The 27,176-nt window shown below is 50.0% G+C and overlaps 2 protein-coding genes across 2 annotated transcripts; one reads left to right on the top strand and one right to left on the bottom strand.

The window, feature by feature from the left end:
- Positions 1-6,492: 6,492 nt before the first annotated feature.
- Positions 6,493-7,048, bottom strand: LOC139002493 (uncharacterized). Its single transcript, XM_070403732.1, is given in 5 exon segments — positions 6,493-6,648; positions 6,650-6,769; positions 6,772-6,854; positions 6,857-6,927; positions 7,026-7,048. Coding segments are annotated over 5 exon segments (453 nt in total).
- A 10,238-nt stretch (positions 7,049-17,286) lies between these two features.
- On the top strand, positions 17,287-23,233 carry FOXF2 (forkhead box F2). The gene is made up of 2 exons (XM_070403470.1): positions 17,287-18,831; positions 22,385-23,233. Exons 1-2 carry the CDS (start codon positions 17,631-17,633, stop codon positions 22,549-22,551), a joined length of 1,368 nt encoding a protein of 455 aa, XP_070259571.1. The 5' UTR covers positions 17,287-17,630; the 3' UTR covers positions 22,552-23,233.
- Positions 23,234-27,176: the final 3,943 nt, after the last annotated feature.

The following is a 27,176-nucleotide window of genomic DNA, read 5'->3' as shown; positions in this document are numbered from 1 at the left end:
CACCTACTTAAAGACCACCAGTAAAATTCCTCTTCAGCTTTCTCAACTCTATTATCTTTTCATCGTGAGTGTCATCCTTCATCCCATTCATCATTCATAATTGTCTTCTGAACCAACTCCACTGTTACTGGTAGAAGTGGGGTATCCCTTTCCCCATTGAATGCTGGGGATGGTGTACTTGCGATATCTTGAGAAGAAGAATATTCTGAGACTTGCACAGGAGGATGAATCATTTTAATTTGTGTGAAATTACATCCCAGGGTTTCCAAAGTCTCATTTCCCTTTATCCAGTCCTAGAAGATGTGCACCTGAAGATTCAGTAGATATAAAAGCAAAACCAGACCCTAGCTGGTTTAGCTCAGTGGATAAAGCATCAGCCCTTGGTCTGAAGGGTCCGGGTTCGATTCTGATTAAGACATGTACCTTGGTTACAGGTTCCCTGGTCCTGGGGGGGGGGGGGGGGCATACAGGAGACAACCAATTGATGTGTCTCTCTCACATTGATGCTTCTTTCTATCTCTCCCTCTCCCTTCCACTCTCTCTAAAAGTCAATGGGAAAATATCCCAGGGTGAGGGTTAACAAAAAATAAAAGCAAAGTCAGTGGACAGAGTTTACATTGGAATTGGGTCTGGTACAGCATCAGGCTAGTTTCAGTCCATTAGTCCATTGTATGTGGGGTCCACATGGCTGTGAGCCACATGGGTGAATGCAAGGGAGCAGGAGCATGAGAGCCTGGCAAGCCAGGAGTCAACCAATAGGACCATGAGAGACCAAGAGCAATCAAGAATGAACCAAGAGAAACCAGGAGCACAAGAGCACAAAGCCAAGAGAGTGAACTTCTTTATTTAGGGCATTAAATATCTCAAATCTTTCTACACTTGCAGTGGCCATGCCTACTCTGGCCAATGACCTGCTCTCAGCAAAGTACCTTCCCCATTTCACCCAGACTATAGAGGCTGCATGTGTCTATTTTCCCCCAGTCCAGTCCCTTCCCCCAAGGTTTTGTGGGGAATAGACCAGTGCCTACCTGGGGAGTGTTAAACTGCAGCTTCCTGGCAAAGCTGTACAAATGACATGCCTATAATATTTGGCCATCCCTTTGCTCCTTTCCTGTTATTAATAACTAAGTTAATTACAACAGTATCTTATCAGGTCTTCCCCTAGCATTTAGAGTTCCAGACCTGCACATATTACCTTCCACAATTATCTGTACTAATTCCATAGCCAGACTTCAGGAATGATGTGACTGTAACTAAAGTGGGAAAATCAGCATATCTACAAACATATCCCACTAAAATGTGAGTGCCTCATGGGAAAAATAGAGAAAGTCTGGTGACTGGTAAAAGCATGATAATTAATGTGCTATATTGCAAAAAGTCTATGACAATGTTATGTTGCCATAACAATATTGTGGGTATTTGCAGGGTAACTGTCTAGAAAAAGAAGAGCTAAGAAGTTAGACTTTATCCTTGTTTGTTAGTGCTGTCTCTCTCATTCAGACACCTTGGACAACTCGATATCCTTTGAATGTCCTAAGATCATTCTTTGGAGCCTGTGTATCTTCCCTCCATCTGCCTAGATCATCCCATAGCTGGCTCATCTCAATCAAATCCCATATCAATGTCATCCCAAGGAAGACTTTCCTGGCCCACCAACAGCCCTTCCTCTATTGTGTCACCCTATTATATTATCTTGACTTCTTACTGAAGGGGCACAGACTATGCCCGCCCAAAACATGCCTCTTTGACATAAAGATTATTTTGAGCTGATTACTTCGAAGAAACAGAAGGCACAGAAGACATTCTGACAACTGAGCAGAAGTTACCCTGTGTGATGGACATTTCCACGTACAAGGCAAATATCCATCGTGTCTCCCTCTCTGTACCAGAAAGAAAGGGGTGATACTAAATCAAAGAAACTCTTCACACTGGAGAAGACACCTACTTAAACCTCCGTAACAACCTTACCCTTGTTCCCTGGGATTTTAAAAATAATATCCCTCCACTGGCTCCCCCACCCCAGAACATCTTTCTTTTGTCTTCAGCTAAATATGGCATTTAATATGGTGGCTTGGGCCATTTCAGGGAGCACTCGTTTCCTGGGTCTCTCTCATGTATACAAGAGGTGTGCATGTTGTTAACTTGTGTTTGTTTATCTCTTGTTAATCAGTCTTTTATTAAGGAGGGTCTCACCAAAAGAACCTAGAAGGATAGAAGGAAAATTACTTTTCTTCCCCTATATTACCATTAGAAATTTTCTCATTTATGCATGAACTTGTTTACAGTCTGTCTTCATACCACTTTCTCCACCTTTTTTCTATATTTGTTTGTTGTCTCTCTCCCTGTCCTCAAATTTAAGCTTTGAAAGTGGAGACCTTGACTACCTTCCCCTGAATGTTTCCCCCACACCTAGAATAGTGTCTAGCACAGAGTAGCACTCAAAAATGATGTGTGAAATAATGGAACTGGCTGATTAAATGAGAACTCCAGGGCCTGGCCAGCCCCTCATCTCCAACAGTGCTGTCAGCCCACACTCTCTCAGTCTCCTCTGCTTCCTTCCTGGGTTGGTTATTTTCTATTATAAATGGGCTCTGCCAAGGAGCCAGAAAAGTGACAAGATGGTCACAGAAAATTCCAAGGACACATCCTTCCGATTCCTGATCTAGGGAGGGAAAGGTTGAGCCTCTCTCTTATCTTTAGTACTAATAACCCCAGGGAAGGACTCTAAGTGACCAAGGTTCACCCCCTGTCTACACTCGGCCAACCAAGTGGCCAAAGGATGGGTAATACAGACAGGCATAGGTCATATGACCCCACATCTGACAGTGTCATTGCAATGTGATGGGACCAGGATGACACTGAGTGAGAAAAAGGGAGCTCTCCTTAAGGATACAGAGATGCTGTCATCAGTAGCAGGAAGGAAAAGATGCTAGGCAAACTAAAATAGAAACCAAAAAACATATATCTAGAAAGTTCTCTAGCAAGTTTTTTTAAAAATATATTTTACTGAGTTTTTACAGAGAGGAAGAGAGAGGGATAGAGAGTTAGAAACATCGATGGGAGAGAAACATCGATCAGCTGCCTCCTGCACACCTCCCACTGGGGATGTGCCCGCAACCAAGGTACATGCCCTTGACCAGAATCGAACCTGGGACCTTTCAGTCTGCAGGCCAACGCTCTATCCACTGAGCCAAACCGGTTAGGGCTCTAGCAAGATTTTTAATGCATTTTTATCGTATTCTCCAACACACTACTTTCTTTTGAAACTCTGAGTTATTAATGGAAGTGTCAAACTGTATTGACCTCAGGGTTTACTGTTAATCTTCCAATGACTCCATTAGCCTAGTTTAAAAAGTGAGGATGTGTTTACGTCTCCCTCTTTAAATGATTAATAGGTTAATAGACATTTGCAAAATTGTTCATGTCCCCTCAAAAAGACAAAGTGAATCATTGCAAGTAAATACAATGCAAGCAAGCTATCACACAAAAATAAAAGTGAAGTTTAGAATTTTTAAAATTATTTAAATTTTCAGAGTTAATTCTTTTTCTTAAAGTAATATTTAAAGCTTTAAGAAGCATTTTAGGTAAAGGTAACTTTAATTATGCAAATGAAATATCTGCATTATTTGAGTAACATTGTTTATTCTATTCCCACCAATTGAAATTCCACATTTAACTCAAGGTATGAAGGTAAATTGCACTGTCATTATATCAGAAAAGCAAGTGAAAACTGGAAGAAAAAGTACAAGTAATGCAGGCCAGAAAAAATATTTTTAAGGGGTGTTACCTACACTGCCCAACTCTGATCTTCACTTTGTAGGCACATCCAAAATCCAGACATCAATCAAATCTTGGCCTCGAAACAATTTCCTAGTTAGAAAGCCATATAATGAACTTATTATATATTATAATAAATTCAAGACACTCAAATTATTTATTATTTTCACATCACTATGAATGTATACATGCTAATGTTAGAAATTTCTTCTGTAGTCACACTTATCTGCTATATGCATCCGCATTCTTTTCCTTTTGGTTAAAACCCTATGTCCATAAAACACACTAAAATTCCATTTCATTGTGTTTTGTAACTGATTTACAGATGGAAAGTTCTTCAGGCTCAGATCTTTTCTGAGAGCACTCCAACTGCAGAAGTTTTCCATAGGCAGAAACCACAAAACAGAAAGAAGTTTATTAAATTTGGCTTTTGCTGAGCTCAGAAGGGCAGGTCCCCTCAGCCTGATGCCAACACCCACCCTCTACCTACATGAAGCAGCAGACCAAAATGGGTGATGCTTAAACCTGCTTTTCAGGTTTAAGGGCCTGTCATCAAACACTGTTAATCAGTCTTTTATTAAGGAGGCTCTCACCAAAAGAGAATCTATCTCTCCCTACCTTCTTTACCTTGCCCCTCTCTGACACTTGTCCAGACCCACAAATGCATCCTATTCCCTTATTCAGATGAGCATCACTGTCCAAATGACCTACATACCCCCCTCCTCCCCAACCACCACCCCCAAATCAGGCCTGCCCAATTGGCCTGTTTAACTTAACACACCAATTTTGTCCCAAAACTTGAGTTCTAGAGGTTTAGTTTTTATTTTCATGTCCCCAAACAAAATTTCCTTTCACTGGGAGAAGAAAACTTTAAGAGCCTCTCTTTTGCTGAATGAAAAGTTGACAAATGGAAATAACTCGGTCTTTTTTAAAGCTGAGAACTAATCATAGCTGAGTGTCTCATTAGGATACCTGCAGTGGAACAGTCTCATTTGCTAGTTAATAACCAACAAGTAACAAACAAAAGGAACATTTGCTTTTTCCCAAAATATACATTAGCTCTCTCATAATAGGAAAAACAATATTCTAAATCTGTCCTTGACAAGGAAAGTGATGTGGGACGTTACAATAGAACAGACAGCAAAGTTACATATAGAAATACTGGCCACCAATCTGGAGATGAAATTTTAGCTGCAAAAGCCAGTAATGAAAAGAAGGAAGAAAAAGATCTGATAAAGAAAAGCTGTTTTGTGCCAGATGGTTTTAGGAGTAAGAGTTTATGAGAATGATTTATTTAAGTGGCTATTAAACTATGAAGGTGTTTATATATGTAAAATATGCATATTGGAGGAAGTCAGCTGTTAGCTTCATGCTCCTGAGGGAAAATCCAAAATTCATTACCAATCGTTGGTCTACTGTAGGGAAGGCGGCAAACCCCAGGGGCCTAGAATTCTTAAAAGGCCATTCAAGCCTCAGGTGGACTCGGTTGTTTCTCCATTTTCCCTGTCCTTCCGCTTTTCTTTCCTTAAAAAACTTCTTATAGGATTTGCATTTGAAGAGGTTCAAGAGGTCACTTCCCTCTCATTCTGCCCCTCCTGGCCCAGCGGAGCAGCCGCGTCCGGACCCCCTCCAGAACGCCGTCTGAGTTCCCCTGCCCGGAGCCGAGGCTCCACCTGAGGTTTTGCGCCTTGCGCCCTGCCCTGCGGCCACCACGGGGCTGATTTTGCCTTCGGAGTCCAGCCTGCCCCTTACTGGGCCCCACACCTCTTCCCGAGTCCAAGGCCCGCGCTAATCCCAAGAAGCAGAGCGGCATTTATTGTGTGCCTTTCCAAGCAGTGTTCCATGACAGGCCTGACCAAGATCAGACAGGGGAGAGTCCGAAGGCACTAAAAGGAAAATATTCTCCCTGCTTTCCACCCCCAGCTTCTAAAGTTGTCGCCCTCTGAGCCTCGTTTCCGTTACACTCCTACCCGACCAGGACACCCTTCCACTCTGAGGGCGCGGTAGCGCACCGCTGCCCATAGCACCCATCACCCCAAACAATTTGGTCCGCATCGAGCCGTTGGGACGATGCAGCCAAAGCACCGCACGTTGCGCTAAATCAAGTTGGATGCGGGTCACCAGACCCCTTCTTAGAGAGCTGGCGGGCCTCGATGCCGAGGAGCGCCAGTCGCCTCCCGCTCCCGGCTGCACGCACCTGCTTCCCGGCACGGCTTGAGCCTTAAGCAGGGGTCCTGCCCGGGACTTTCCGTACTTTCTCTTAGCTCCGTTTATAACTCTTAATTCTTAATCTTATATTAAAACTGAAACCAAGCCCAGGAGTTTGGTTGTGGCTGGTCCCGTTAGCCCTTGGCCCTTCGGACCACAACTGGAAGTCACCCCTCGGGGAAAGGAGGTCCCAAGTCAGAGGAATCTTCCTGGTCAATTTCATGGCTGATGTTTGTTGAGCAACCCCCCTCACATGCTGCTTGCTATTCTACACTCTTGATGTGGATTAATTAATTCATTTAATCCTCCTAGCAACTTTATGAAGCAGCTAGTATGATCCCAATGATAAAATGAGGAAATTGAAATCCCGAAAAATAACTTGTTCAAGGTCTTGTAACTAGAAGTGCAGGGTGTATTGGGGCGGGGAGGTACACAGAAAAAAAAAAATTAAATGGGCAAAAAGCATTTATGACTTTAGTATTTCAAATCGCAGATTATATTTCAGAATTAGAATTGCCCGAAACTCATGGGGTTAGGTGGGGGGTGCCGGCCGTGGCCCTTTGTTTCCCGCCAAACAGGAGGCTGAGGGACCCACGCCCGCCGCCCAGGGCTCCCGGGCGCTGTGGTTCGGGTGGATGGTGAAGGGTCTTTGCCTGCCTTGTAGCCTCCCACAGGGCGCTCCAGAGCCTGCGTTTGGTGCAAACGGGAAATGGGCGGAAAGGAGGAAATTTCCGCCTGAAACCAATTCCGCCCGCTGCTTTGCTTTCGGCTCAAATCCGCGAGCAGCCCACCAGGCGCCCTTGCAGCATGCGGGCAAGTGTTTCTTGCTGCGCTTTCATGCTTTCTCGGAGATATCTCAGGGCAGAGAAATTCCTCAAGTGCAGATCAGCGGTCTGTGGCTCGACCCCCAGTGAGCGAGCCCAGATCCCACACAGCCCTCGCCTGTGCCTGGCATTATTCCGCAGGTGTTTCCCGGAGGCACACTTTGCTCAGGACAAATGACGCTCTACACACACACACACACACACACACACACACACCCCGCCTTGGTCGCTGTGCCCATCGCGATCGGAGGGCGAGCGCCCAGGCCCGGATGATGCGAAACAGTCAGATCCCGCCTACGGCTGCGTGAACCCCACCAAAGGAAACATTGCCCCCTTCCCCGCGGCGCCCCGTGAGAACTCACGCGTCTTGGTTGTGCCCCGCGGTCCCGCCCACACCCGGAGAGATCCCCGGAGAGACCCATGCCCGGCAGAGGTAAGCTTAAACTTACAGACAATGGACATATCTTTTCATTATTAAGGACAAAAAACAAAATGCATATGAGAGAGTTCTCTGGGGAGGAAAGATCCCATGTACGGTGAAACTTAGAGTACCTTAAAACAAATAGCGTTTTTGTTCCTTTGGGCAAAAAACAATAACATAAATGTATATGTCAATATATGTTAATGCGTTTTGCAATTTTTTACATATATTTTTATTGATTACAGACAGGGAGAGAGATAGAAACATAGATGATGAGAGAGAATCTGATGGCTGCCTCCTGCATGCCCCACACTGGAGATAGAGCCTGCAAGCCCCGCCCTGACCTGAATGAAAGGTGACCTCCTGAATCATAGATCTATGGTCAACCACTAAACCACGCGGGCTGGGCACTTTTTACAATTTTTATTTCACCTTTATAGTCACTGTGGGAGAGGGCCTGTTACTGTTTTTATAATTTACAATTTACCAAAAAAATTTAGATGCTGAAGCTCAGGGACTTACCCAGGGTTACAGGAAACAGGTGCATTGTCAAACAAAATCTAGGGCTATCTATGACCACCACATAGCTATTCACCTGATCAGGGTTGCATTGAAAAAGAGGGAAATGCTAAGAACTACGGTAACATGCATTGTGTGGTGGTGCAGAAAAATCAGACAACTCAGTAAAATATTTGCACAGAGGCACAGTGTGGACTGGTGGTTGAGAGTGTGGGCCAACCAGTGCCTCGTGTTCCACCCCCCTCCTCCCAGATACCTTCACTTTTCCAGCCTAGTCCAACATCCTCCTACAGGCATTTAGAAACAACACAAAAAGTCTTTCCTGGCTGCCCACTGCCAAAACAATTTGGAACTACTCTATGGTCCACATGGACAAATATACATACACAAATATACACATGTATAGATCTACGCAAAGGAACGTGTAATCTTGCAATAAAATTAATGTCATATGTATGATCTGGTATGAATGTATGGAGGCGGTGTGGCATCAACTCTGGGGGCTGAACAGAGGAGCACCCCCTTTTCACAGCCTTAGCCCTGGTGAGGATGGGGAAAGGACAAAGCCTGGAAAAAGCCAAGAACCACGGCTGGAAGTCACTTGGGGGGAGGAAGCAGCAGGATGGACAGTTCTGTTTGTAAAACACACATGCAGAACAATTTCAAACTTCCCCAAGGAAATGTGCTTGTCTGTGCCAAATGTAATTTTAGGTATGGAGAGCTAGAACTGGAGAGCATGCGGGAAAGTAATAAGGTTTACTTGTAGAACATGATGTCTGAATTTGCCCTAAAATATTTCAGCAAGAAATGAAAATAGAAAAGAGATAAATGAAGCAAGTATGGCATATCCTTGATAATTGTTAAATCTAGGTGATGGGTATATGAGGGAGGACTAATTGTATACCCTGTCCACTTATGTGTACTAAGAAATTTTTTCATAATACATATTTTTAAAAATAAAAACTCAACATCTTCACTTAAAATGGGTGTGTTTTATTGTATGTAAAGTATACCTCAATAAAGTTAATTTTTAGAAGCTGTTTGGTTTTTTTATAAAAGTCAGTTACTATGAAGAATGCCTTCTTGTTTTCTGAAAGATAAAATCTAGTTGCTTCTGTTGCAGAGGATGATCTGACCAGTGGGTAAGTCTTGGTCTGAAGTTTCAAATCTAGTGCCGCTGGCTTTCTTGATTGCCAAGCCTACCTCTACCTGGCCTGCCATCCCTCCCCACTTTGTATCCTCCAGGTCCCAAAAGAGCCCCCAACATTCCTTTTTATCTTGCAGACTTTAAAAAGGACAAGTTTAGGGGGCAAAAAGTTGTCTTCCGGTCACTGTAGACCCAGAAGGCAAGAGTAGTTTTGGAGTCACTTCACGATGAGACCCCTGAGGTCCAGAAGGGAAAGGCTTTCCCAGTTCCTCGCTCCGGAAGCGGCGGAGCTGGCTTCTCCCGAGGCTCTGGTCTGTTTTCTACTAGATCTCAGGACAGCTCCAGGAACCAAAATAACTAAACTGAATCCTGAATTTCTTCTACAAGTTTGAAGAAATTCAAACATTCCTACGCGTGTGTGCAATGGATAGAGCTCATTTCAATAGCTGCGTACAAGTATGTGGCTAATTTTCTACTTCTTTATTTTAACCGGGTGGAGGCTTAGAAAAAGCAGAATATGTCCTAAGGTGGTCAACCGAGTACAAGGTAAGCAATATTTAAAGGCATCTGTTCACCTGAGGACCAAACACTGACCGGCTCGAGGCCAGACCTGGGCCGGGCACGCAGAGAGCCTTAGGCAGGTGAAGGGGAATGGAGGGAGTGCACCAGAGTCAGCCTCGCCGAGCGCGATTCCCGAGAGCCTGGCGCCACCCAGCGGAAGCGAGGAGAACTCTAGCCTCTACCGGGAGGTGCCTAAGGGAAAAGGGAGGCACAGCGGCTACACAGAGAATGGGAGGATTCTCGTCGGGAAGGGAGGTAATGCCCATTTGACAACCGCAAAAACACAGGCCCGGCCCTCGCAGTTCGCCGCTCTCCACCAATAAAGACACCATGACTAAGGCCCCAAAAGCATGTCGGCCAAGCAGAGACTCTCCTCCTCCCTGGAACCCCAAGATGACAAGTGCTTTCTCCTAGATGCAAACAACCCCCACGGAGAAGCGTTTGGTGTTAAGGTTCAAGGCAGAGCGGGGGGGGGGGGGGGGGGGGGGGGGGGGGGGCGTGCGTGGCCTTGCCGGCTGCGTGATGCAGGCACCGGGAGAGTCTAAGCAGGGGAGTGGGGGAGAGGGCGAGGGGGGCTGCGTAAGTCATTTGGAGGGATTTTTGGCCCGAGTCCCTGTTTCCGAAAGGTTGCGGGATGGCTTTGACGTTGATTATATAGCTGTTCTCTTTTCAAGTGCGCGCCCCTCCCCACCGCAGCCCGTCTGGTGTGCGAGGATTGTGTTTGAAAGGGAGGAAGCATTCTTGAAGTGGTGGGTGATGGATTGTCTAAACCCTTCTGGGACATTTTGGGCGGTGGTTTTTGAGGCAGCTCATCAATAAGACCCCTCTGAGGGGAAGAGAGAGAGAGAGAGAGAGGGAGAGAGAGAGAGAGAGAGAGAGAGAGAGAGAGAAAGAAACAGCCTCCACCTCGCAGCCCCAAGGCCCCAGGACTGGAAAAGAACCTTTGGGGGGGGGGGGGGAAGCGGGATGAGAGAAGGGCAGAGCCCCTGCAGGTGGAGACTTCGCCTTGCCTGGAACCCTCCGCAGCAGCAGCCTTTCAGGCCGCCCGGTGTGGGTGACCCGGGGTGATTTATTTGGGGAGGGGATGGGAACAGCAGACAGGCTGGTGGGTTCTCAACATCAGGGTGTCAGGGGAGCAGAAAGAAAGTGGAGGTGCCAGAGGCGATTTCAGGCCTTACTCCACACTGTGTTCTACTTTCACCTTTTAGGTTCTTCCGCCAACTCCTCAGCCACACTCGCTGCCTGTGGTTTCCCGTGGTATAGATTTCTTTTCGAAGCCCCGACCAAAACCCTGTCCACCTCTCCCAAACTGGAAGAGGGAGATGGGGGGAGGACGAGGATGACTTGGCTCAAGTCTTCCAGACGGTCCGTGGGTTCAGAACCCCTGTAATCAAGCCGGGGACACAGCCTGTGACTCTGCCCAGCCTCTTCCTCCTCGTGGAGCCCCAGCTTCCAGAGATGGTCCACTCGGGGGTCTCTCAGCCCCAAACATGGTTTCCTCTGGGCCTGTCCAAGGCGAGGCTGCCCTGGGGTTGAGACCCCCGGTGTGGAACCCAGTGGTAGCCAGGTAGGACTCGAAACCTCGTGGGTAAGGCCCACCTGGAGCGGCCTTGCCCGCCCACAGAGCCGCGGTGCCCCCTGCTTTCCTGGCCTCTTCCGTCCTAGTGCCCGCGCGCCGCCGCGTAATCCCTTCCCCTCAAGCCGGCCTCGCGGGCCTTTTGCCTTCTAAGGCGCCGGGGTTGCATCTAGAAGCTGCCTTCCTCCCTCCCGCACAGGGGTCGGGCCGCCCCCCGGAATAGGGACTAACTGCTGGCTGAGGATGGGGGGGCGGGTAGGGGAATGTTGGGGGATGGGTCGGAGGGAAGGCTCCCCAAAGGCAGCACGTCCCGAGGACCAGTCTGGACGCCCCCAGGTCCCCAGTCGGGCTCGGGGCGCCTAGCAGGTTTTATTTATCCCCACAGAGGATGCTGGAGGACAAAAGAAAGATTTGGACGTCAGAGCTGATTTATATTTTTGGAAGAGCTACGTTTCCTTTTCTGAAGAGAAGCGAGCGCGCTCCGTATCCTGAGCTCAGCGGGGAGGAGTAGAGGGGAGTTTTGACGCTACAGGAAGTTCATCTACCTCGGCGCCCCTCGGAGTCCGCAGCCCTCGGAGATATTTATTTATTTGGGGGAGGGGCGGCGGGTAAGAGGAGTTCGGCCAGACACCAGAAGAAAACCCGACTCTAGCTGGGTGGGGACTTCCAGGGAGCTCCTCTGCCCGTGACCCCTACGTGGGCAGGCCTCTCCTCCCCAGGCGCGGCCTTGGACTTGCGGACGCGTTTAGCTGGTGCGTTCCGCAGCCCTCCAGGCTTCCCCCTCCTGGTCCCGCGAACCCTCCGGGGCTGGGCCCGGCCCCTTTGCCAGCCCTGCCCGGCGTGCGGGCTGGGCCCCACCACATTCCTCCCAGCCTGGGGAGGCAGGCAGAAGCGGTAGGCACGAGGCCTCCCTAGGCTTGGGGCCGCGGGCTCGGTGGCCACCCGGGCCAGACGCACAGCCTGGTGGGCACAGGGGAAGGGATGCTGAGCTCCAGATGCGGCCTGCCTCCGCGCGTTTCAGTCCCATCAGGGGTGATTTTCCTCCCAGCAGCACAAGTGGACCTAGAATTAACGTGCTGGGAGGCACCAGAACACACAGTTGCTTCTGCCTTTATTGCTCCGGAGACTGAGACTATGTGGTACAGGCTTCCCTCCTTGTCTTTTGCCAGTGGGAGCCCACTCATTCCAACCCCCACAGGAGACGCAAATTGTGTCTATTCCAGCGCGGTGTCATTTCTCTCCTTCTCGAAGGCATACAGCTGCCTTTTAAGGGGAATGACCGGTCCTGCCATGGAAACCCTCTTCTCGATGTCCAGCCCCCCCCCCCCCCCCCCCCCCCCCCCCGCCGCCTCCTCCCCCCCACACACACAAATAAACCTGCAGGCTGTGGGTGATGCCTAAGGCAGGTGTCTGGTCTGATACCTCCTCACCCACACCCTGAGTCAGGGCCCGCTGGCAGCTGGGTGGACTGCCTGTCAAGCACTCCAAAGTTGTCTCTCCCCACCAAGGGGAACGAAATCTGGTAAGTGCTGAGGTAGGAAGAGGCGCCGTTTCCCCGTGGAGCTCTGGTAAATTGGACTTCTTTTTTCTCCCTCTCCAAACACCTCAGACCTGACCAAGTGGGGGATCGAGTCATGCCCACTCCAGACCCAGGAGATCTGGGGCTATCCGCGGACCGCTCCAGCTATATAAAAAAAAAAAGAGCCCTGCCCGGGACACAGGCGTTTGGAGAGCGGAAGAATCTATCCAAATAAACATTTGGAATTGGGTGGCTGATGTTCAAACCCGGAGGTCTGGGGGTTTCTGGACGGAGGAAGCAGAACAGACGCTGAGAAGGATATAGAATTCACAGTTGCCCCTCCTCACCAAGTTCTCTCCGACTCCAGTCTAGGCGTCTCTTCCTGGCCTCCTGGATGGATTTTCTATCGTAAAGTTTCTAGAGCGGACCCTGTGGCGCGCAGGCTCCTGGTCCTTTGAGGTTTCTTCAAACAGTTGACACCCCCTAGACCTCAGCACTGAATCCCCACATTCCCCAAGTAGAAAGTCCTCCTGGGAGTTAAGAATCCTCTACAAACGTTAACTTTCTATCAAAACACAGGGTGAACAGAGTGGTTTCAAACTGAATTGAGAAGAGACTTTGCTCTGGCCTGGCTGGTGGAAGAAAGGGAGGGGCAAGAAGAAGTACCCAATGGAGGCGAGTTCATAGATGCAGTAAACAGCGTTGATGCAGACGCGTCTCTGGTGGGTTACTGGTTTAGTCTAAGCCCTTTCATGTAAAACCCACGAAGCATGGGAAGCATGCTAAAAACACAAAATTTAAACCGCAATAATGAAGATTTCCTAGAATAAAATGCTGATTGCAAAACAAAATCGGAGAAAACCAAGCATCCCAAAGTTTACACTCCCCTGCACATGAGCAGAGGTGGGCCTTTGGGGTTTGGAGCTGGTAAGGAACCTCCAGTCCAGTCCCAGACAGTCGCCAAAGGGGAGGAAGAGCACGGGTTAGGAGAGGGGACCAGCTGCACTGAGACCGTGTATCTCTGGTTAACCAAGGAGCGCCTGGGCTGATCTATACTCACTTTAATGACCCATACCTTTTCTTCCCTAAGAAAAAGAAATCAAGGCTTTTGTTTGTAAAGAGGTGAGGGTTGGTCGGGAAGATCTCACGACCATAAGACCAGACTCAGAGAGGGAAGCATCCTAAGCAAGGATGCTTTATCTCTGTTCCAGAGACAAACACGACTTCCCTTTAAACCATCTGCTAAGCAGAAATTGAGATATTCTTGCCAGGGATAAAGAATTTGACATAATTTGTTACCACAGGCATTCTTACCCAGGAGGTTTCTATAAATTGGTAATTAAAACAAAGTTCAGAGAGGTTTTGCTGTGATGTAGTGGAAGCAGAATGGGAGTGGACACCTGGGCCTGTGCTACAGGTTCCTTTGTCACTTGCTCAAGTGTGACTTTCAGGTAATCAGCTGGTCTTTCTAAGCCTCAGTTTCCTTACCTCTAAAGGGTGGATGAGGATCATGTGCCAGTGCCATGATGTGAGTAGAAAAGCATGTACCTGTGAAGTCTATAAGGAACAAATGCAGGGATTTAGTCTTTGTAGATGTGGGGGTCTCTGCCAGGGGCACAGTTTCCACAGGCAGAAATAGGATCTCCGAGAGAGTTTTGACAAAGAGCCCTTTCCTGCTCAGGAGATCACCAACCTTTTTATCTTTTTGGAGTGCAGAGCGATATTGAGACCCCTAGGAAGAGAAAGACTTAAGTCAGCTGACCTGCTCCTGGCTGGGGCTCTCACTGCTCTTGTCCATTGTCCTTCCAGGACTTGTCTAGCATCCTGTAATACCCATCAAACTATAAGTGGCATTTCTTGCAAGTTTAGAGAAATAGATACCACTGTCACTTGAATGAGGAAGGGAGCCTTTAAAAATCCCTGATAATTTACCCATTTGAATTGGTAGAAACTAACAATGTATAGAGCAGGTGTTTGTTTGTTTGTCTTAAAGAGTGTCTGTGGACCCCCCAATATCATGGCACAATGGGAGTATTCTGTGAATAGTCTCCAAAGCTTCCATCATGTCTTCAAAAAGACTCCTGACCCCCAAACTAGAAACTACTGGTATACAAGGTTATTCCAAGCCGTGACTGGATTTTAGGTTTGATGCTATTTATGGTTCAGTCTCTGGGTCTTAAAACCTTTTAGGGCCTAACAGCCAAAGTACATAGAATCCCCCAAGTGCAGAAAATCAGAGAGGGTCTAGTGACAGTGATATTCACTTGCTGAATTTTCCCCCAAATCCATTGCCCACCACCCCATCTACAAATGAAATAATTGCCTTCTTTCTTTCTAGGCTTCTGGCCAATTATCTTCCCAACACACACACACACACACACACACAGAGAGAGAGAGAGAGAGAGAGAGAGAGAGAGAGGAGTGCCTTTAATATTATCAGTCCTGGCTCCACTTTCTATTTTATTTATTTTTCAGACACTTAAAGCATTGATTTAGTGAACACACTATATTCACTTCTATATTTAATTACTTATATTTAAATTATTCCATGCAAAATGACAAAAAGAAGATAAGAGGAAAAAGCTATAAAATAAATAGGGACCCATCCCTAAAAAAAATAAAATAAACAAAACAAACACACACAAAAACTGCTCTCCAGTCACTCAGAAAGAAATTCTTAGAAGTGGAAACTACTGCAAACCCCTACCCCAACTCAATCAAAACATCCCATCCGGAAAAGAACGACTTGTTTCTTTTTTCTATTGGAAATGGGCGGTAAACTGAGTTCATTTTGGCCATGTTTTCTTAGCTGACTCTGGGCTACAATCAAGCCATTTTCGGACACATTCCCATGTAGGTACCAGGGGTGCTCTGGAGGAAGCTGTCGACGCCTGTTCAACTAATTTAGGTTTTCTTTGTCTAATTACTGTGGAGCTTAGGGAAAAGGAGCCCGGCTCAAGGCAGTAAACTGACACTCAGTCTCTGTGTGTGGTATCCAGGCAGGGTTTGATGGAAAAAGCCTGCTTCCACTCAACTTCAGGTCACTGTCTGGGGCCAGACCCAGCCCAACCCCCAGCCTCCCCCTCCCACCCTTCCCACTCTTCTTTTCTACAGCCCCACTGGCACACTCAGCCAGGAGCAGTCCCCCAGGCACTCTAGGGGCACAGATAGCTAATGCCAGCCCCAAGAGGCCTGGTTTGGTTCTGTTCCACCCAAGGCTCTTTGCTGCCCACCATTCACAGGATCTCAGCACAACTCCCCCTTCTCCTGACCTAACATTTCCCCAGGTTTCCCAGCACTCAGGTTTGCACCTTGGTCCTTTCAGAGTGGAGGCAGAGGTGTGCCCAGCCCTGCCTCCCATGTGGTCCTCTGCTGTCTCCCCCCTCCCGACCTCCCCCCTCAGCCCTTGTGTGGCCGGCCAGCTCCCAGGCCCGCTGCTCTCCACCTCCCATGTCCAGCCCCTGTTCCTGGTCAGACTACATTTCCTTGCACGTGCAATCCAATAACTAACTGTCCAGTCTCAGGGGAAGTAATTCCTCCCAGGGCACAACTTCTCTCCCAGGCAGACTCTTACTCAGAGAGGAATTAGCCACACTGTGGTGGTGTATTCGCCCAGAAAACATACCTTCCCCATAATTGTGTTGGTGGACAACTTGAGACTGAGGATGTAAATCTAGTTGCAGTAACACACCCCGTTCTGGACAGAATATAAATACAGCTCTCTCACTTATCTCACTCAGCACCAGCCTTCTTTTTGCATTTTTTACAAAGCATCAAGTGAAAAACATAAAGGAAGTGCAAACAAATGCAAAATGAGTCCTATTCGACCAGACTTCCAGCTTCTCTAAAGTTTTCTCTATCTAAACCCCTCTTCTCAAAGTTCAGCAAATGCTCATGATTGCCCCAAGCCATAACCCTGGGGCGCTAGGGCGCCCTGGCTCCTTGCCCCGTCCTCTACTAACAATTGTGGAGCCTGTAGGTCCTGTCTGAAAGAGAGAGGACTGGCACGTTACCTTTGGGCGTCTGGCACCCTGGAGTGCTGAGTGCTGCAATGTCTAAATGAAGTTGACAGATGGTGTCAGTGCGGGCACCGGAAGAAGACAGCTAAGAAGGCTCCCAGCCGCGGGCGGCGGCACCAGTGGCAGCACCACTAGTCCTGGGACAGGCGAGGAGGAAGAGGAGGAGGAGGAGCGGGAGGGGGGAGAGTAAGGAGAAAGGGGAGGGAGGATGGGGAGAAGGAGGAGAAGGGGGAGGAGGGAGAGGAGCGATAGGTCCAATCCACTGAGGTCAGCTAGTGTCTGGGGTAAGCGGCCAGGGTGCTGTAAGGGGCAAAAGGAATATTTCTTAAAGCCATAGGTGGTCGAGGTCTGCTTGGGGTGAGGGTCATCCTAGCAAAAGGGGGAATAGTCTATGATCGCCTCCTTTTAAGGAAGGTGGGTGGGGGAGAGGGAAAAAGGCCCTGAGAGGAATTGAAAGACCGAGGGGGGCCCTGTAGGGCGAGGAAGGAGATAAGAGAGGAACCCTGCCGCCAGGTTGGGAGTGGGGGGGAGGCTGAGGGCCCGGGAGGAGCGTGCCCTCCCCGAGGCGGCGGCGCGAGGAGGGGACAGGGCGGGGTAGGGGTGGAGGGAGGGAGGGAGGGAGGAAGGGAGGAAGGGCGGCCGTGGGGAGCGGCGGGAGGGAGGAAGTCTAAGAGACAGAGCGAGGAGCGCTCCTGAAGGGAGGCATCGGGCTCGTCCCCCGGGTCCCCGCAACAGTCCCTGCTCGCGGGCTCAGCTGTCCGGCGTCCGGCCACTTCGGCTCTGCAGCCCGGCTGGCCCTTGCGCAAGGCAGGGGCGCGAGGCTCGGGGGAGTGATGCGCCGGGCGTTGCCTCCAGCCCGCCGCCGCCGCCGCCGCCGCTGCCAGAAGCCCCAGCTGAGCTGAGGGAGTCGACACCGAAGCGCTGGCTCGGAGCGGTCACGGCTACAGCCCGGGTGGCGGGCTAGGGCGCTCGCCGGGCTTCTGGGCCAACCCCGCTCCGGCGCCTCCGCTCCCGGCCCCGGGCCCGCCCCCGCGGCCCGGCCTCTCTCCCGGGTCCCAGATGACCACCGAGGGCGGGCCGCCGCCGCCCCCACCGCGCCCGCCGCCCGCTCCGCTCCGCCGCGCGTGCAGCCCGGCTCCCGGCGCGCTCCAGGCCGCCTTGATGAGCCCGCCGTCCGCAGCCGCCACCCCGGAGACCACCTCGACGTCGTCGTCCTCGTCCGCCTCCTGCTCCTCCTCCTCCTCTTCTTCCTCCTCCAACCGCACCAGCGCCTCCACGGCTGCCTGCAAGAGCGCGGGCGGCGGCGGCGGCGGCGGTAGCGGCGGCGTGGGCGCCGGGAGCGCGGTCTCCAAGAAGGCGAGCTCCGGGCTGCGGCGGCCGGAGAAGCCGCCCTACTCGTACATCGCGCTCATTGTCATGGCCATCCAGAGCTCGCCCAGCAAGCGCCTGACGCTCAGCGAGATCTACCAGTTCCTGCAGGCGCGCTTCCCCTTCTTCCGCGGCGCCTACCAGGGCTGGAAGAACTCCGTGCGCCACAACCTCTCGCTCAACGAGTGCTTCATCAAGCTGCCCAAGGGCCTGGGGCGGCCCGGAAAGGGGCACTACTGGACCATCGACCCCGCCAGCGAGTTCATGTTCGAGGAGGGTTCGTTCCGCCGCCGACCGCGCGGCTTCAGGAGGAAGTGCCAGGCGCTCAAGCCCATGTACCACCGCGTGGTGAGCGGCTTGGGCTTCGGGGCCTCGCTGCTGCCCCAGAGTTTCGACTTCCAGGCACCCCCGTCAGCGCCGCTCGGCTGCCACGGACAAGGCGGTTACGGCGGCCTTGACATGATGCCCGGGGGCTACGACGCTAGCGCGGGTGCGCCGGGCCACGCACACCCGCACCACCACCACCACCACCACGTCCCGCACATGTCACCCAACCCGGGCTCCACCTACATGGCCAGCTGCCCCGTGCCCGCCGGGCCTGGGGGTGTAGGCACGGCCGGGGGCAGCGGCGGCGGTGGGGACTACGGCCCGGACAGCAGCAGCAGCCCCGTGCCTTCGTCCCCTGCCCTGGCGAGCGCCATCGAATGCCACTCGCCCTACACGAGCCCAGGGGCGCATTGGGGCTCTCCCGGCGCCTCGCCTTACCTCAAGCAGCCTGCCGCTCTGACGCCCAGCAGCAACCCCGCGGCCTCCGCAGGCTTGCACTCCAGCATGTCCTCCTACTCCCTGGAGCAGAGCTACCTGCACCAGAACGCCCGTGAAGAGCTGTCAGGTAATGGATCGCGCCCGCTGGGGGCGTCGCCTCTAGGCCTCCAGGCTCCAAGGCTACTGCAACTTGCAGCGGATCGCGGCAGCCTAGGGGGTCTGAAGGCGCTGGGAGAAGCTGATGCTGGGGGAAGCTGGCACTTTATTCATGGAGGGAAGAGGATTCGGTTCATACCGTCCTCCCCCATACCCTTAGCCCAGAGGTGGGCCTCTCGAATTTACATTCCTAGGAGGGTGGTGCGAAGTCGCCAGCCTAGGGTCTCTGATGACCTTATGGACTGCAGGTCTCAAGTCTCAGGCCTGACTTAGCTTAGAGAGAAAGCATGTGGTTTTGGGGGACTTTGGCCAAGGAGCTGTAGCTGCTTCCTCTTGTCATTTGTAAATTTTGTTTGGTTGTAATTTGCCCAAAAGTAAATATCAGAAGGTCAGTTCTGTATTCTGAGGGTGTAGGTTGGGAGGAGCTGCACCTGAGCAGGTGTTGAGAGGAAGAGAAGGACGGAGAGGAAAGCAGTGGGGTGCCAGGATCTTTCACAGGCTGTTAAGTCTCCTGCCTCCCCACACAGATTGAATCGCTTGACCCACCTTGGTGACACTTAAGTCTGTCTTAGGTCAGCAGGACCTGAGGTCCACATTATGACTCCCTTGAGAAATGCCTGCCTCTTGGAGAACACTTGTGTTGCTGGTGTAAATTGTGTTGGTCAAGGAATATGAAAATTTATTGACTTGCCAAAATGGTCAATAGGAGGGGACAGATAGGATGGAGAAGAACTTTGAATATTTAGCCAGGTTTATCAAGAAAGTGGAGATAAACTCTTATATTAACCTCCTCTGGGGCACCCCGGCTGCAGATTAAAATCCGGCTGGGCTGCCCATCAACTGGTGCTCTGGCTTACATTTGCCTCCCCGCCCCCAATTAGCAAATGGGAGGAAGGATAATGCAGACATTATATGTTCGTGAATCGTGTGCCCTAAGAGCATGAGGGGAGAAGGGAAGCCCAGAAATGGGCAAAACATGTTGGTTCCCTGAATGGTGAAATTTCCCAAATAGGCCTTTTAAATGCGGGTCTCAGAGGTTAACTAAACAAAGACAGTCTCGGCAGGACCACACCGGAGAGGATTTTAGCCTGACTTAACCCACTGAAAGCAGAGTCTTGTTCAATTTTATGGGAATTTCTGCAAGTAACCAATACAGACAACCCTCCGCTCTTATTTTTTTAATCCCCGCGGACTGGCTGTCAATCACCGCCCACCCCAGGCGGAGCCCGGTTGTCCACTGGAGTCCTGGCAGGGCCTGCCCAACGTGAACTCAGTCGCTGAGGCTTCGCAGCCGCCGTGAAGAAGTACCTTAAAAATCAAAAACAAGAAAACACTCAGGAAAGAGACTTCTGATTCTTCTGAGTGGCCATCCTCTCCCGACCCCACACACAGGGGGCACGCAGATGCCCCCAAAAATGCGAGGGCCGGGAAACACAACTCTTTGTCTTGGAGAGAACGGAGCAAGCGGGCCTCGCCTCCCTGGGAGCCTCGAATGACCTCTGGAAATGCCAGGGAGGCCATGGCTCGGCCCAAGCCAGAACGGGACGCTCTGCGCCTTCCTCCCCGGCCCTCTGGCTCCGGTACCTCTGAACTATTACCCGCTGCCCCAATGCTTGTTGGCATCTCGCAGGCGGCGATGCGCGTCGGCCTTCGGGTTGGGAATGTGCCGCCTTCCCGGCCGGGGGCCTACTGAGAGTCTGAAGCCCAAGCCCAGCGAGAAGCAGCAGGGAGGTCAACAAGGGCTGAGGCTGTGGGACCCAGGCGCACCCCAACCCCAGCGAGCGCGCGCGCCCGCGCGCGCGCACATACACACACACACACACACACACACACACAGCACACCCACGCGGGGCGCGCCTTCCCACTCGGGATAGGGCGGCCAAGGCCCGGGAGGTGCTCAGAGAGGCTCTGCACCCTTCGGTAAATCCTTTGAGCCTTTCAGAAAGGAGCCAGGGCTTTTATCATACTTCCCGTCACCTGAAAGCGCTGGCCGCGGTCTTTCGTGGAGGTGTGAGCGCTCGCTCTGGGGTCCAGCCTGGGCGACTGCGCTCTGGCGCTGCTCCGTGCTCTAACTTGCTGGGCGAGCGCACCTGTGTGCAGAGCCACGCGCGCACATCGGGGACGCGTGGTTGCTGCTTTGAGAGCACTACAGCGCACGTTTGCCAACATTAGGTGTCACTCGGCAATAGCGTAGGCTGAGTGGCCAGCTATCTAGCAACCTGACTTCTCGATAGAGCTGGGATGCAGCCAGGCCCAGGCGATGCGAGCAGGGCACACGCGCAGCCGGCGACAGTTCTGATTTTCACTCACTCAAAAACGGAATCAGGTCTGGCACCAATGGGCACCTTATGATTCCCACACCGCACGGGTTACTAGAAAGACTCAGGCCAACAGGCTTAACCCAACCTGGCCCAGAGACAGGCCCTGTACGGGAGGAGTCCAGGTCCCAGCTCGAGACAGACACCCCTGGCCCATTGCGCCCAGGGCTCGCACACAAGGAGAAAGCAAAAGCAAAGGGCAGTGGCTGGTTGGCGCCCAGTGGCTCCGGTTCTTGGGTTCTTGGACGAGGAGCAGCCCCGGGGAAGAGGAGTGCGGGCCTTCTCCATCCTCTCTGAGGGCCTCCCTGCACTGCCAGACGCCTCCGTGGGTAGCAGGATCTCCAGCTGAACTCTTGTGGGAGGGCTTTCTCTGCTCCCTGGAGTGTTGGCTTTCTAGAGGAAGTGTAAGGCGTTCAGGACCTACGAAGACGAAGATGTATGCTTTCTTTCCCCAGCCTTTCTCTAGTGCCCGGGTTGTTTTCTGTCCCTCCTTAAGGCACAGGAAATATCCCTGCTGTGGCCTGCTTTTCTGACCCGGCCAGTAAGTTGGGAAACAAAATGTGAGGGCGACACTAGTGTTTCGTGTGGGTGTTTGGGTTCTGGAAGAAGCCCTGTGCTCAGAGACCTGGAACAAGAGACTGGGTCAGATTGTCCCAGTGTCCCTGCTCCTCTGTGAGCACTAATAGGGGAATTTAGGCACAGAACCGGGGTAGCCCTGGCCGGTGTGGCTCAGTTGTTTAGAGCACCCTCCCATGCACTGCAAGGTTGCCAGGCACATACAGAGCTGCCGCTTGCAGTTGGACGCCCATACGGAGGCAACTGATGGATAGAGATGCCTGCCTCTCTCTCTCTCTCTCTCTCCTATCCCCTCTCTCTAAAATCAGTAAAACATATCATCAGATGAGGATTTTAAAAAAAGAGCCTGTTTTAGAGGGGGAACAGGCACTCTGTGGCTCTGTGTTTGTGGGTACATCAAAACAAAATTTAATGATTCCAGAATTATCCTATGACCTATCGTTTAAAACTTTGAGAAACTGCCAGAGCTAGGTTTCCTCTACCAGTTTTATAGCAATAGACCTTAATAAGATTCCAATTAAGGTACCAATTAAGATACCAATTGAGTTAAAATTTGAAAGTTAACAGGCTCCATCCTCACCTGGGCAAATTTGTTTCTGAAAAGAGTTTTTATTTTCTTCCTTCTTTCAGTGGGACTGCCTCGGTACCAGCATCACTCTACCCCAGTGTGTGACAGAAAAGATTTCGTCCTCAACTTCAACGGCATTTCTTCTTTCCATCCCTCTGCTAGTGGGCCATACTACCACCACCACCATCACCAGAGCGTCTGTCAGGATATTAAGCCCTGTGTCATGTGAATGGAGGGAGGCAGGCCATGCCAAGGCCACTTTCTCCTTGTGGGGGGGGGGAGGGTGAACTGAGATGGACTCACATAAAGTGCACCCCATAGCTGTAAGTAGCACACCATTCACTTAGAATCCCTAGGCCTGTGTGCTCACTGACACTTATCTACCATTGGTAGAAGGACAAGCCCTGGCATGGTAACGTCCTAAATGTGTGCAGGCTCCACTGAAGGGAAGAGCTGAGAGCTCAACTTCTTAGCGAAGATGGTAAAAAGTTACCACATGAAAAATATCAGCATGTAACTCTGGGATCTTCATTGCCTTCAGTAATCAGGGTCTGAAAAATGCAGACAAGTTGTCTGTGTGTTTTTCTTTGTCTATAAAAATGTATGTGCTTTTTAAAAAGGCAGTGCTAAACGCAAGATTTCAAGAAAGCTGCATCTCATTGCCTACCTAAGGAAGGAGTTCTGTTTCGCCAAACACTACCTTTGGATATAAATGCCAAAGAACAGTATTAAGAAAGTATTTAGAAACAATGTGTCTAGTTTAAGAACACGGTTTTCAGTATTGTGACAATACAACGTTTTTTACAAGGTTATTTTCTACCACGGTATTTTAAAGATATTTTTATCTCATGTATACTCACACTTGTATTTCAAAAAGAGGATATATTTGCACTTATGTATACTTTTACAGTTTGCCAAACTATTTTGATGTAAAATGTTTTCAATAAAATGTATGTAACAAATAGTCATTTTAGGGAACTATTTCCTCCGAGGCATCCTGAAATCGCCAGGTTGTCTCCACCAGCCAGCAATGCAACTCTACACTTCTCCCCCCAAGTTGTGTAATTGACATGGTGTGGGGTCTGCGCCTTGAGTAACACAGGCCAGATTCTGATTGTGGGTCTTCTCAGAAGAGAAAGAGAAGAAGGAACATTTTCTGTTCTTTCTTTCTTTCCTTCACCCTCGCTCTTTCTGACTAAACAAAAACCAGAAGTTGAAAGGAACTTAAAAGAAAACCAGGCAAGATAATGAAAGGCAAGAGTTTGTTGGATTTGAAGCAATGAAGTGCCCTTTTTGTTCCCTTTCCTGTGCTCAGGGAGAGTTTGCCTTTTGCTCTTTCCTCTTACCTACCAGCATGGAGTGACAGGCCAGGCTGAGCAGCCAACAAGGATTAGGTGCCAAAAAACACGACCTGCTTCCCCTGTGCAAGTCAAAGGTTGGAGTGGATGCGGATCCCATTTTGTTAGCAGTTGGTGGTCAGATCCTGAAGAGTCCAGAGGGGGAAGGCAGTGGGCAGAACCCAGGATCCTGGTTTCTTTTATTTCCTTGGAGAGGAACAGAACCTGGCCCTCACAAGATGTTCTGTACCAGCTCTCTGCCTCCACCCTCCAATTCAGAGCCTTGCTCACCCTGCTTAGCTTTGGCACCCACTAACCTATACACTTCTCTCCTTTGTGCCCACATACTCCCTCCTTCCTTTTCAGGAGGGATTTGATGTTTTCCCTTGGGGATCCCCTCACAGCCCTTGTTACTTTCTTACTCAGCCTCCCAATGCTAGCCATAGGGCTGGTAAAGCTATGAATGACAAAGAGAGAAAACGGGCCCACTCAGCAGGAGGACTTGTTCTTACCCAGCCCACCTCATCTGGTCTGACCAGCCCTTCAAACTCCTGGAGGTGGCGAGGGTAGATCTGAGAAGGGTAGAGATTCTCTCCCACAGTCACGCTTTGGGTTTCCTCTCCTACTCGGGGCTGGGTTTTTGTTTTGTTTTTGCTTTCGTTTTTGAAAACTCTCCTTTGTCCCTGTTCTCTAAAAGGTCTTTCTCCCAAACAATTACCAGGCATTTAATACCACTCAGTAGATATCTGCACACAGGTTTTTGTATTCCAAGTGAATTTCAGGCCAAGGAGTCTCCCTAGTCAAACTCTTGTCTTAAAAAGTCTTAACTATCTTCCTAATCCTTATGCTTTCTTTCTGTATTTCACAAAATTAAGCAGTTATTTAAGCTTTTTTGTGTGTCTCCATTATCATATTTGCAGTTAAATAGGGCTTTTTTTTTTATACTGAGCTACTCAGGGCCTGCTATAAATTATGAAGTCAGTTTCAGAGTTTGCTCCGACCACAGTGCTGTGTTTACATTCCTTCCGAGGCTGCCGGCATGGTCGTAATTTATATCCTAAACACTTGAACGTAACTTGTTTATACAGAGAATGACAGGACCTCAAAGACAAAAACGCTGCGTCTCTCAGAGTGACCGCATTGGAAAGGCCAGCGCGCCCCCTAGTGGCGTGAAGAGACACACAGCTCCTTTCCCCCTCTTTCCCTGCTTCAGGTTTTTTTCAAGATGCCCCAGACCCATTTTGTGGTGCTTTTCCCATACCCCTATGATGTGGGGATGTTGATCCTATTTACAGGTCTGCACTAGGTCGTGGCTATCAGGGGTTTCAGTTTATTTCATAGGGTTTCCCAACATCACATATAAGACCTTTGCATCTGACATCGCGGGCATAAAGGCGGTCTTCACTCTGAAGCAGGGGTTCTTAAACGGGACGTGCATCAGAATCACTTGCAGCGCTTGTTAAACACAGGATGCCGGGCCCACCCCTGTTTCCGATTCAGTCTGTATAGGACAGAGCTCACGTTAGTATTCCTAATAAGCTCCTAGGGAACGCTGATGGTGGTCCAGGGACCACACTTTGAAAACCACAGGTCTAGAAAGGCAGTTTGAATTAAAAATATTTCCAGGTTCAAATGGGTGGGTGTTAAGGCTTATCTATTAATTAGTTAGGCAAAGATCTAAAAAGGTTTTTCTAAAATAGCTTACCCACCCAAATATCCCTGTGATTGATTACTGGCCCCTGGGGAAAAGCAAGGCCTAATTTTGAACCCTGCACCAGAAAACAGAACCTCTCTGTTTTTATTCAAATCAATGAAGCCTCTTATTTTATTCTAGTAAACTCTGCAAAGAAAAGTCAGATGGGCTTTAGCTGGTTTGGCTCATTGGTTAGAGGGTGGGCCTTTGGACTGAAGGGTTTCAGGTTCGATTCCTGTCAAGGGCAGGTACCTCAGTTGCAGGCTCCATCCCTTTCCCTGGGTGCCTGCAGGAGGCAACCCATCGATGTGTCTCTCTCACATCCATGTTTCTCCCTCTCTGTTTCTCCCCCTCAGTTCCACTCTCTCTAAAAATCAATGGAAAAAATATCATTGGGTGAGGATTAAAAAACAAAAGGAAATAAAAGTCAGGTGGAATCATTGAAGTCTGCCTGCCTCAGTTGAGCAATAAGTCAAGGTACTTAGACCCAGCAATGTCAGAATCCTCCAGACAAAGGAGGTGGTGATTACAGCAGGTGAGAAAAGAAATTCCTTCATTGGTTATAAAATCTTTTGAGGGTAGAACAGAAAGAAGCCAAAGAAAGGGGACTGCAGTCTCACAGTCTCAGTGTATACAAATAATGATCCTTAGATACAAATAGGTAAGGCAGAATCATGGTGGGTGGGGGAGAAAAGAGAGAAACAGAGGGAGAGATACGGATGGGGCGGGGGCAGAAGGAGGAAGGAGGGAGAGAGAAGGACAGGTGAACAAAGAAAGATAAAGAGGAGGGAGGGAGAGAGGAACTGGGGGAGAAAGGGAAGGAGGAATGGAAGAAGAGAGAGGAGAGAGGTAGGAAGGAAAGGGGAGGGAGTAAGAGACACAGGGAGACAGAGAGAGATCTAGAGGGGAGGAATCCAAAAAGTATCTCAAGAGTTACTGTCCCAAAGTTAGCAAAGCAGCCTTTGAAGCTGGGCTGCTGTCCTCTGAGGCCACAGTTATCTCTCAGAGTCTCCAATGCCAGGCACTGGTTGAAAGGCGCACGTACTTTTGTTTTACTTGGCTTCTGCTTGGATTCTGGGGAAGTAAGAGAATTCTCTAGCTGTGCATGCTCAAAGTTTCTCAACTGCTGCAGCAACTTCTAGAAAATTCAGGAAGAATAAGAGTTAACATTTTAGAAAGTGGAAGTCTGATTTTGGGGGAAAATCTTCAGGCCCATAGTATATGCTACTGTGCTGTATAAATAGAATTAGTACTTTCTTCCTGTAAGACAAATTCTCTTCTTTATTCATTTATATCTAATTACTTTGTATCAAGGTGATTAATTCAAAACAGGCACCAACTTATTTAGAATGGAAATATATTTTAATATATTTTATCGGAACGGAAATACATTTTACCAAACCTGCTTCTATGAAACACTATCTGAGCAGGAAAAACACTACAGACATAGACACTGGGCCAGGGACAGCCACAGCATAGTTGTCAAGATTCATCTGGGAAAAAGAAAAGTCCTGGAAGTCCTTTTGGAGTTCGGAGCGCCCTGAGTCCACAGCAATCCGACTAATAAATATTCAGCTTCCAGTTCCCAGGGGACCTGTCCATCCCAGGCCTGAGTCACCAGTCCTCTTGGCATAAGTTTGTGCAAGAGACCAGAGGATGTCTGAGGAGCAGCTGGGAGGCCAGTGCCCTCAACAGTGTTCCTTCCGGAAGGGCTCCATCCTGCCCTTGCAGCCTGGGAGCGGCTGTCTCACAGATAAGAAGACACCCAAGGGGCCTTGGCCAGAGCCCAGCAGGGACTTCACTCCCCAGAAAGAGCACGCCACC

Source organism: Myotis yumanensis, unplaced genomic scaffold (assembly GCF_028538775.1).
Source record: "Myotis yumanensis isolate MYYU_CA2020_CCGP unplaced genomic scaffold, mMyoYum1.0.hap1 SCAF_2, whole genome shotgun sequence".
Lineage (NCBI taxonomy): Eukaryota > Metazoa > Chordata > Mammalia > Chiroptera > Vespertilionidae > Myotis > Myotis yumanensis.
Note: the sequence above shows the minus strand (reverse complement) of the source record. Positions and strands in the feature narration are given on the sequence as shown.